The sequence below is a fragment of the Anoplophora glabripennis genome, unplaced genomic scaffold (genome assembly GCF_000390285.2).
Source record: "Anoplophora glabripennis isolate ALB-LARVAE unplaced genomic scaffold, Agla_2.0 scaffold252, whole genome shotgun sequence".
Lineage (NCBI taxonomy): Eukaryota > Metazoa > Arthropoda > Insecta > Coleoptera > Cerambycidae > Anoplophora > Anoplophora glabripennis.
In genome coordinates, this window is record NW_019416370.1 from 494,024 (window position 1) to 504,870 (window position 10,847).

At 36.7% G+C, this 10,847-nt stretch overlaps 4 protein-coding genes across 4 annotated transcripts; all 4 read right to left on the minus strand.

The window, feature by feature from the left end:
* Positions 1 to 574: 574 nt before the first annotated feature.
* On the minus strand, positions 575 to 2,273 carry LOC108910455. Its single transcript, XM_018715055.1, has 4 exons — positions 2,205 to 2,273; positions 1,511 to 1,780; positions 1,116 to 1,394; positions 575 to 994 (listed from the first exon to the last, which is right to left on the minus strand). Exons 1-4 carry the CDS (start codon positions 2,269 to 2,271, stop codon positions 633 to 635), a joined length of 978 nt encoding a protein of 325 aa, XP_018570571.1. The 5' UTR covers positions 2,272 to 2,273; the 3' UTR covers positions 575 to 632.
* Positions 2,274 to 2,499: 226 nt separating this feature from the next.
* Positions 2,500 to 3,912, minus strand: LOC108910409. The gene is made up of 4 exons (XM_018714995.1): positions 3,763 to 3,912; positions 3,442 to 3,699; positions 3,104 to 3,382; positions 2,500 to 2,883 (listed from the first exon to the last, which is right to left on the minus strand). The coding sequence occupies exons 1-4, from the start codon at positions 3,833 to 3,835 to the stop codon at positions 2,549 to 2,551; spliced, it is 945 nt and encodes a 314-aa protein (XP_018570511.1). The 5' UTR covers positions 3,836 to 3,912; the 3' UTR covers positions 2,500 to 2,548.
* Positions 3,913 to 6,221: 2,309 nt separating this feature from the next.
* On the minus strand, positions 6,222 to 7,525 carry LOC111691455. The gene is made up of 4 exons (XM_023454298.1): positions 7,362 to 7,525; positions 7,041 to 7,298; positions 6,703 to 6,981; positions 6,222 to 6,602 (listed from the first exon to the last, which is right to left on the minus strand). Exons 1-4 carry the CDS (start codon positions 7,432 to 7,434, stop codon positions 6,268 to 6,270), a joined length of 945 nt encoding a protein of 314 aa, XP_023310066.1. The 5' UTR covers positions 7,435 to 7,525; the 3' UTR covers positions 6,222 to 6,267.
* A 1,228-nt stretch (positions 7,526 to 8,753) lies between these two features.
* On the minus strand, positions 8,754 to 10,293 carry LOC108910404. The gene is made up of 4 exons (XM_018714989.2): positions 10,131 to 10,293; positions 9,538 to 9,804; positions 9,190 to 9,480; positions 8,754 to 9,128 (listed from the first exon to the last, which is right to left on the minus strand). Exons 1-4 carry the CDS (start codon positions 10,201 to 10,203, stop codon positions 8,821 to 8,823), a joined length of 939 nt encoding a protein of 312 aa, XP_018570505.1. The 5' UTR covers positions 10,204 to 10,293; the 3' UTR covers positions 8,754 to 8,820.
* Between the last annotated feature and the right edge of the window lie 554 nt (positions 10,294 to 10,847).

Sequence of the window (10,847 nt, forward strand, 5' to 3'; positions counted from 1 at the left end):
GGTTTGGAAAATATTTATTATCGTTATGTTAGAAAAACATCAAGTTGCACTTGTTGCATTATATCGTACTTTCTTTTCCATAATTCTATATTTATTGTTTCGTAATGTCGATTGAAACGTGAAGAAACTTTCCAGCAAACACTCAAACTGGGAGATAAAATACTTGTCGCTCTTCTTTATCTTTGGTAATAACAATTGTAGTCATTTTTAAAAATATAAAAAATATCTATTTTTCTGTCTGGGCGTAACTAAGGCAATTGTTAAATGATGTTATTTAGATAGCTTATCCCTTAATCCCAATGACATGACATCTGAAAATTATAAAATGATGTAATATTTTACTTACCTAATAGAGGACCGAAATTTTAATTTAATATAAAAATTGGTAAATTGAAGACAAATATTCCAATGCACACTGCACAGAAGCAGACTATCAGGTCTGTGCTGCATCTTCAGGTGCTAAATTAAATACATTAATGTAAAATATTTATTAAAATTATATATTTTTTTAGATTGTTGTGCTTTGTTAGTACATTGGAAAACTGTATTAAAAGAGGGAAAATAAATATTATGATTCAGGTGCAATACCTAAAATGTATTTCTTTATTTAGTGGTAGGGTTCTCAATACATTTTATCCATTTGAATAAGAAACTTGAACGTATTGGTAGCCATCAAAGCTATCGCCAATATCAAAGTCCAGTTCATACCCGATGGGCAGCGTCTGTACGGCCAACTGGAATGGCCTTGAAGTACCAGCTTCGTTCTCCACAGTCACATTGAAATAGTACATACTATTGGCCTTAAGACCTGACAAGTTCACGCTAATCGGCGGTCTTTCCGGACTGTCCTGGATGGGTATGGTTAAGTTAATTACGGTTCCGACGATTGTCAAAGACGTCACTGTGCACCTGTTAACTGAGTAGATCTCTAGTCCCCAAGTGATGTTGATGGTGGTGGCACTCTGAGTTACGGAGAGCAGAGAGAGATTGTTTGCTGGAAAAGTAGGATGTTTATAGTCGATTCACCAGTTGCATAGCAGCAGCGGTTGTGGTGGTTGGATTTCATTGACAATATGACTGGTAATATTATTGAAAGGAACTAGTGAAACACTAACTTGCAGAGGGGACTGTATAGTTAAAGGTAGACACGGGGTTTTCCGTTCCACCATATACCACAGACATATCCACTCGGTAGGTCATACAAAAAGGCGCATTGGTTATGTAGTAACCATTCATTCGCGTGGTTATTTCTTTTGGTTCGGAACTGTCCTCATCCCAAAGCAGTATCCTGTAGTGGTCCAGGCAATGGAGATATTCACGAAGAACTTGCCATTCTATAAGAATATTATTTCCTATTTGGGAACCTGAGATGTTGGTTATACCGATGCTGCTACCTGAAAAGTCAGAGGTAAAGATAACCAACAACAAGTAGTTGAATAGTATTTTCAGAGAATTGTTTCAAATTCTACTGATTTAACCCATTTATACCATTGGATTATCTAATTCTCACCTTCAGGAAGTGGTACGTATGCTCCAATCTGAGTGAAAGGCCCAGCAAGATTTTCTACACTGGAGTAAGCGCATACGGTGAAAATGTAAGATCTGCAGTAAGGGAGGAACGAAACGTCAATAGTGGTATCTTCGCCTTGATAGACGTATTCTATTTCACCAGCGTTTCGACTGTGAATGATAGTAACGTAGCTAATTCCTTCGCAGTTGGAAATATTTTGCCAAGACAGCGTGGTGTCTTCTAAATAGATGTTGAAAATTGGATCGGGGACTGGAATAAACAGATCAAGTGAAGTTTTGAATGAGAAAAGAAGAGAGGTCACATTTTTATAAATTTTCCTTATTTTGATAATTAATACTTCACAGTTTCTTTATGATTACCAGAGAAATTCGTTTTGATTTGGTATTCTTTCCTTGTAGAAGTTTTTGATCATTGATATGCATAATTAAATTACTTGCAATAACATTTATTTAGATAGTAGTCTGAGAAACCTCAGATAAGATAGCGTCTAATGATCTTATCAACATGAGGTGCCTATACTACTTTTTTAAATAGATTTAAGTGAAGTATATTAGTGTAACCAAAAGTAAGATGATATCTAAACCACTTTGTTAAGTTTTTTATGGAATATTGGGTTTATAAAATGTCATCGACAATAAGATTTGACCATTTAACATAGAAAAGTACCACTTACCACACTGTTGAGCTTTGGCCCCAATGAGGCGGTACACCAACAGACATACAAACACTCGACAGATCATCGCCAAAGCTTTGGTCTGTCAAAGTTAGATAACCCTCTAATTTATCTCAAGGGCATAAATTATCTACTACAGGTATTATACATATGAAGTCCAAGTGAACTAAGACACCACCAATATTTTGTCTAGTTGAGTTTGTCGTCAATATGACAGATAAGATTGTAAACAAAGTATTTTTTATATTCATCAGGATAGTGGAAGGATAGTATTAGTTTAATAAAACAGTACAACCACCTGGCTCAAAAACTATTTAATAAATATCACAACCACATCTAAAACATTAGGAACTATCAAAACTATCTATTTCTGAATCAAGTTTTAGAGACGGATCAATTGGCAATGTCTGTACGGCCATCTGGAACGCACCTGAGATGCCAGCTTCGTTTTTGACAGACACGTTGAAGAAGTACATACTGTCTGCTCTAAGTCCTGGAATACTCACGACGATATCTGGCCGCTCTGGGACGTCAGAGATGGGTATGGTGGCGGTAAACCTAGTGCCGTTGATGAAGAGGGCAGTGACATTGCATTTGTTAATGGCGTAGCTCTCGAGGGACCAGGTCGTGTTGATGGTATAGACGCCTTGTGTGACTGCCACTAACTTTGGGTTATTTGCTGCAAGAAGAAAGGTCTCTAAATATTATCATCTACGAAGAGAGGTAGAAATTGAAATTTCACAGTTTCTTGCCTAAGAGAACTATTGGATAAGACTTACGAATTGGTGTGGGTTATTTGCTGCAAGAAGAAAGGTCTCTAAATATTATCATCCACGAAGAAAGATAGAAATTGAAATTTCACAGTTTCTTGCCTAAGAGAACTATTGGATAAGACTTACGAATTGGTGGTACGGTGTAATTGAACTTAGCCACTGGGTGTTCCATGGTTAGGTGCACTACGGATATCTCCACGTCATAGTACATGCACTGGGATACGTCTGTTAGGTAATAGCCGTTCTGACTGGTCTCGAACTCCTGTGGAGCAGCTTCTTGTTCTTTCCAAATACGTACTTTAAAACTTTCCGCGCAGTAGCGATAGTCGTCGTCCACTTGCCACTGGAAGAGGACATCTCTGTCGATTTGGTCTCCGGTGAAGTTGAACACGGTGATGTCGGTACCTGGAAAATTTGGTGTCAAGTACTAAGAGAATTAGACTAGAATATCCTTTAGTAGCTACCTGTAGGAAGGGCTATTGTGGCTTCGTATTGAGACTCTGCTCCAAGGATGTGTTCTGCTATTGCAGTGACTGTAAATGTTAATGTCCTACAGAAGCTAAGGAAAGAAACGTCGAGCGAGGCATTATCGACTTGGTAGATGTACTCTAGCATGCCATTGTTGTGGATGTTGACGATGTAGTGGGTCGTGTTACAGTTGGTACTGGGATCCCAAGTTAGAGTTGTATTGTCTAGGTTGATGTTGTAAACCGTATCGGGTACTAAAATAATAATATATTAAACGATTATCATTGATAAAGTAAAAAGGTTCAGTTACTACTTACTGCATAGTTGTGCTTTGGCGCCGGTGGTGCTGCAAACAACCAACAGCGCAAAAACTAGCACTTTACGGATCATTATGAAATTTATGCGGCCCCAACTAGTGCTCAATCAGTCACTACTGCGACTTATATAAGGTGCCTGTAAGGATAATAATATTCATTACCTAAACCACTTCAGATATTGTTACCACGAGTGAGACTAGGTTTATCTGCGGATTATTGATATTGGGTTGGTTAATCGTCAAATGGATCTGCACTAATTGGGCGATAAGATTATCCGGGCTCTCTCAACTAATTTTCCAAGAAGAAATCCATCATTCTCATCGAAAGTCGTATTTACTAATTGCACAAGCCTGCCTGTTGGCGTTATCTGGAGATGACTCACGGGAAATCGCTTGTTCTTCGATAATCGAGTGCTGGTGACAATGCCAAATAATCAATAAGACAATCTTAGAAATACCTGCAGAGTAAATTTTAGATTATTTATTGTTATTGGGACGAAATATTTCGTAATGACTTATGCAGAGAAATTTAAAATTCGTTTAGATTTAATCACTTTATTTTCAAGTCCAAAATAGAAAGTACTAATAGTTCAAGTGATGTATGTAAATATATTGAGATAATTATTAGACAACTGTAGCCTTTGGTATAAAATAATTTCAGAATTTCAAAATTCCTCAATTTAGGTCTAAAATCTTAATAAACAATAGCTATGAAATATATCCAATAAGTTCTAGAGAGCATTAACATGGACCAATAAGGCTTTACAATAGAACATAGCAAATAGTTCAAAATATATTCAGATTACATAGAAATTCTATCAAAAGTTAAAGAAAAAGATCAAATATTTGGAAGTTTTCGCAGCATTTTTGTGTATTTTCCAGGTATTTTGAAGTTTGCCTACGTATTTAGTGCTTAAAATATTCTGAAAATTTCAAAATACTTCAAAATGCAATAATTGGGATATATAATATTTTGGTAAGTGAAACTGCTAAAAGCGTGAGTTTGTAGCATGAAAATCTACACAAAGATAGCGGTGACTTCAATCAATAATTCCTATAATTATCTGATTTCAGTAGCTCGATGATCTCTCTGGATAACAACAAGATTTTCTAAATCCTTAGCAAATATTTGGTTCAGATTAGCAATCGGTTTTGAAATACCTACGATTTTTTCTTGTTACATCATACCTGTAAATGTTTTGTGTACTACCTGACTACGTACAGTTTTTCAATAAATATTATTATGTTACTTAACGAATATTGTTGTTTAGAACACGGCGATTTTTATTTGTAGCGGAAGAGTTTGGTTCTTTGGCAGAATAGTGTCCCAATTCCCACAAAATGTCGTCTCTATTTTCCATTTTGGGTAATTCCAAAATAAGTTACCATGTTATTCTTGTTATAAGCTAATCTATTAATAATTTAAGTATCACAAATAAACAATGAACTTTGAGTGACACTTTGTTGTTAAGTCTTGGTATGCATTAAGATGAACCAACAAAAGTTAAGTCCAGTATGATTTTTTATTGATAAATATCTGTATATTTACATGAAACTTAAAATAACTACGCAGTTCTCAACATCACTGTCATTGTTACAGAGAAATGAATTTCTTTCTTATCGAAAATGAGATTAAATATAGGTCTTAGTAACAAGGCGACAGGGTATAAATGTCCTTTCCAGAAGTACCTAGTTCTGAAAATATAGTTCTACTTCTTTTAAACTCTACATCACAATTATATTTTCATGCCTTCTCACTGTCTTTTAATTTTTTTTTTCTATTCTAACCCAAAACCTTACAGCCTAAAAAAATATTCAGTCCAATCCCAACATGTTCTTATTATCAGATATTATTTTTCTAATCGTGCAAAGTCAAATGTCACTCCAGAATGTATGGAATACAGAATAGTTTTGTTACTAAACACCTTGATTTAATTGATAACAAATGTTGATAAGAAATTGAGATACTGTAGCAGTATATTTAGTGTTCTTTCTTTGTCATATCAAATATGATCATAGTCGGAGTTCCCTAGTTGTCTACTAGATTTATTTTTTAAATTAAAAACAATGAATCTTAATACAAATATTAAACCAATTATTTTTCCAAAGTCGACTCGAAAAAAGCAAAAAAAGTGTAATGAATTCAGTGTTATTAAGTCAATAAGTTGCAGGCAACGTTAGTGACACTGACGATTTGGTTAATAAATAGAGAACCTAAAAACTCTTTAAGATGTGATAAAGGATAGGTTAACAATTACTTGCATTGGTTGTAGATTATTTCTTCATTCTGGGATACAATTTGGTCTTTATCAAAAAACATAACGAGAAAATGTCGTGTTCCTAAAATATTTTTAATTTTTTCAGTTACCACGGTGTCTATTATCTGTAAGATCGTTTTATTCGACTCCGGGGTCGTAGTCTAGAGTCTGTACAAGGTTTAATAAAACATAGTACAACCACCTGGCTCAAAAACTATTTAATAAATATCACAAACATATCAAGAACACTAGGAACTATCAAAATGGTCTTCTTCTGAATCAAGTTTTAGAGACGGATCAATTGGCAATGTTTGTACGGCCATTTGGAACGCATCTGAGATGCCAGCTTCGTTCTTGACCGACACGTTGAAAAAGTACATACTGTCTGCTCTAAGTCCTGGAATACTCACGACGATATCTGGCCTCTCTGGGACGTCAGAGATGGGTATGGTGGCAACAAGCTGAGTGCCGTTGAGGAAGAGGGCAGTGACGGTGCATTTGTTAATGGCGTAGCTCTCGAGGGACCAGGTCGTACTGATGGTATGAACGCCTTGTGTCACTGCCACTAACTTTGGGTTATTTGCTGCAAGAAGAAAGGTCTCTAAATATTATCATCTACGAAGAGAGGTAGAAATTGAAATTTCACAGTTTCTTGCCTAAGAGAACTATTGGATAAGACTTACGAATTGGTGGTACGGTGTAATTGAACTTAGCCACTGGGTGTTCCATGGTTAGGTGCACTACGGATATCTCCACGTCATAGTACATGCACTGGGATACGTCTGTTAGGTAATAGCCGTTCTGACTGGTCTCGAACTCCTGTGGAGCAGCTTCTTGTTCTTTCCAAATACGTACTTTAAAACTTTCCGCGCAGTAGCGATAGTCGTCGTCCACTTGCCACTGGAAGAGGACATCTCTGTCGATTTGGTCTCCGGTGAAGTTGAACACGGTGATGTCGGTACCTGGAAAATTTGGTGTCAAGTACTAAGAGAATTAGACTAGAATATCCTTTAGTAGCTACCTGTAGGAAGGGCTATTGTGGCTTCGTATTGAGACTCTGCTCCAAGGATGTGTTCTGCTATTGCAGTGACTGTAAATGTTAATGTCCTACAGAAGCTAAGGAAAGAAACGTCGAGCGAGGCATTATCGACTTGGTAGATGTACTCTAGCATGCCATTGTTGTGGATGTTGACGATGTAGTGGGTCGTGTTACAGTTGGTACTGGGATCCCAAGTTAGAGTTGTATTGTCTAGGTTGATGTTGTAAACCGTATCGGGTACTAAAATAATAATATATTAAACGATTATCATTGATAAAGTAAAAAGGTTCAGTTACTACTTACTGCATAGTTGTGCTTTGGCGCCGGTGGTGCTGCAAACAACCAACAGCGCAAAAACTAGCACTTTACGGATCATTATGAAATTTCTGCGGCCCCAACTAGTGCTCAATCAGTCACTACTCCGACTAATATAAGGTGCCTGTAAGGACAATAATATTCATTACCTAAACCACTTCAGATACTGTTACTACGACTGAGACTATGTTTATCTGCGGATTATTGATATTGGGTTGGTTAATCTGCGTCAAATGGATCTGCACTAATTGGGTGATAAGATTATCCGTGCTCTCTTCAACTAGTTTTCCAAGAAAGAATCCATCATTCTCCTCGAAAGTCGTATTTACTACAAACCTGCCCGTTGGCGTTATCTGGAGATGGGTCAGGGGAACTCACTTGTTTTTCCATAGTCGAGTGCTGGCGACAATCCCAAATAATCAATAAGACAATCTTAGAAATACCTGCTGAGAAATCTTGGGATTATTTATTGTTATTGGGACGAAACGTTTTGTAGCGAATTATGTAGGAAAATTTTAAATTCGTTTGGATTTAATCACTTTATTATAAAGTCCAAAGGAGACATCTGGATCAATAAATTCAATTCCAGGAGGTGTCAACAGTTGAGTCAGTGATACATATATGTAAAGATATTAAGACAATTATTCGACCCAACTGTAGCCTTTGGGATAAAATAATTTCAAAATTTCAAAACAGCCAAAATAACCTAGCACAAGGGGGTTAATGAATCTGCAGCATCTTGATTTTCTGTTGAAGATATCCTTCAGCTAGTTTGTCGCCTTACAGTCTAAAAAAATGTATTCAATCGAATCCCTACCTGTCCTCTTATCAGATATTATTTTTTCAATGGTTCAAGGTCTCCGAAATGTATGTATTACATATTACACAATAGTTTTGTTAATAACTACCTTGTTTTTAGGAATTGACAACAAATGTTGATAAAAAAATTGAGATATTGTAGCGGTATATTTAGTGCTTTTTCTTTGCCACATCAAATATGATCATATAGTCAGAGTTTGCTAGTTTTCTGCTAGATTTATTTTTTAAATTAAAGACAATGAATCAAATAAGCTTATATTTAATATAAATATTAAACCAATTACTTTGCCAAAGTCGAAATAAGCAAGAAAGTGTAATGAATTCAGTACTATTAAGTCAATAAGTTGGAGACAATGAAGAATTTTACCTATAAAGAGTTTTTGACATTTTGACCAAAGTATTACTGACGTTGATGATAATGACGATCTGGTTAAGTGAAGAACGTGTCTAAAAACTTTTTAAAGTGTAATTAAGGATAGGCTAACTATTACTTTCATTGGTTATAACTTCCTACACTTTTTGGGATACAACTTGCGCTTTATCAAAAACACAAAGACAAAATGTCGTGTTCCTAAAACATTTATTAATTCTTTCATTTGTCACGGTGTTCATCATCTGTAAGACCTTTTTATTCAGCACCTGGGTCGTAGTCCAGAGTCTGTACACCAACTATAGCGGCATCCGAGACTCCCCCGCTATTTTCCACTGACACTTTCAACAAGTACAAACTATCGGGCTCCAAAGAGTGTAGATCGATCACGACGGGACTTCTTTCAGGCGTGTCTGCTAGTCGGAAGGTAAAATTGAAGTACTGACCGCCGTCCACGTAAAATGAACCCATCGGGCATCTGTTCTTGCTGCGGCTTTCCAAGCTCCACGTCGTCGAGAACGTCGTTACACCTGGGGTAAAAGAGGACAGCACGGGTGCGCCCTGTTCTGCAACAAACCGATGGTAAATGCGAATCACTGTTTCCATTTAGAGCTAGAGTTTACTTACTAACTGGTGGAAAGTCGTACTCGATCGAGATCAAAGGCCCTTCCTCGCTTGGTCTGTTGTTGAAGATGGCCCTCACTCCGAATTCGTAGACAACGCAGGGCGATACGAAGTCCAGGATTAAGACGTTGTCCGTGACGTATACGTCAGTCAATTCGCCGCTGTCTTGGTCGTCTATCGACACACGGTAACGGTCAGCGCAACTGCTGAACTGTTCGTTTTCCAACTCCCAGGATAGCTGAAGAACGCCGGAGACCCTGCTTACTCTGAGGGATCTCAAGTTGAGGACAGTTTCTAGAAAAGTTTACTCGAAAGATCAGTGAAATTTATGGTGAAGTGTAGCGTTCTTACCTGACGGCATAGGCATCCTAGCTATGAGGATGTGACCTGGACTAGATAAATCTTGAGAAAGGGCGTATACTGTGAAAATCCAGGATTCGCAAAAGCTGATGAAGGATACGTCTACAAAACGGTTTTCAACGTACAAATCGTATGTTTCGCGACCTTCCCGGTAGATGTTAATGTGGTAGTGCGTGATGTAGCAGGTTTCCTGCGGGGAATTGGTCCAGGAGAGCGTGCCATTTCCGTAGAGGATAAGGTTCTGCACGTCTTTGGGAACTGAAAATCATCGAATTTCTTTCATAGACTGATTTTAATGTCTAATAAACGTAATTTAGCTTAAAGTGTGTTCATGGATTTATATGTTCTACCAAAATCCTGTCTGTTCTAGTTTCTTGATTGGGTAATAAGATTCGTACCATATTTGACATATTTTGAGCTAAAAGAATGGTTAATCTACATTTTTACTAACACTGACTTTTCAATATAACCATGCACTATAGATTATCACTTATCTCAAGATAAACATTAATGGGTGTGTCCTATCACGTTGGTTATGTGGAAGAATTCATCTCCATCTCAATTAAAATGTATGTTTCACTTACCGCAGTCATACTGGGATAAAACACCACTAACACAGAACACTACGAATATAAGAAAGAAGTCCCCACGAATCATTTTCCTAGTTTTTTCCAGAGTCGCCTAAAATAATAATAACAGCTGGTTACTAGAGGAATGATAGGAGATCCAAATCTTTTGAAGTATTGAAACAAAGTGCCCAGTTTCTGGAAAAAGCAGAGCAAATACTTATGTAAAATATGTGATAGAATATTATTCGTTTCAAGTATCTAATTCACTGATTTATCTATACAAATTAGAGTGCGACTCGTTTTATTTTATCAATAAAATGACGTTTTTATTAAAACATCTTGAAAGATGTATTCTACAGAGGGTAATATTCTCCTAGAGGGGCTCCTGCTCTAGAATCACTGATCTTCAATATTTATTTCTTAACAAAAGTTATACAAAAAATAGTTTTTGGAAAGCTGTCATCAAGATACAGTGCTGCATGTTACCGTAGCTTTTAGTTAGTTTTGGGTTCAATGAGGCTGCTGCTGTAATTGTTTATAGTCCAGACGATATCTGTTTCAAAAAGCCATATTTGGGTGGATCGTATATCCACGGAGATTTTTGGCTTTTTGGCTTTCAAATATCACTAGAAATGAAAATTTTTCTATGCGCATAAAAAAAACGTGGGCTTAACTTTTGGCGGCACAATATGTTAAAAAAATTCGAAAAATGTCATATTTTTCTTCCTATTT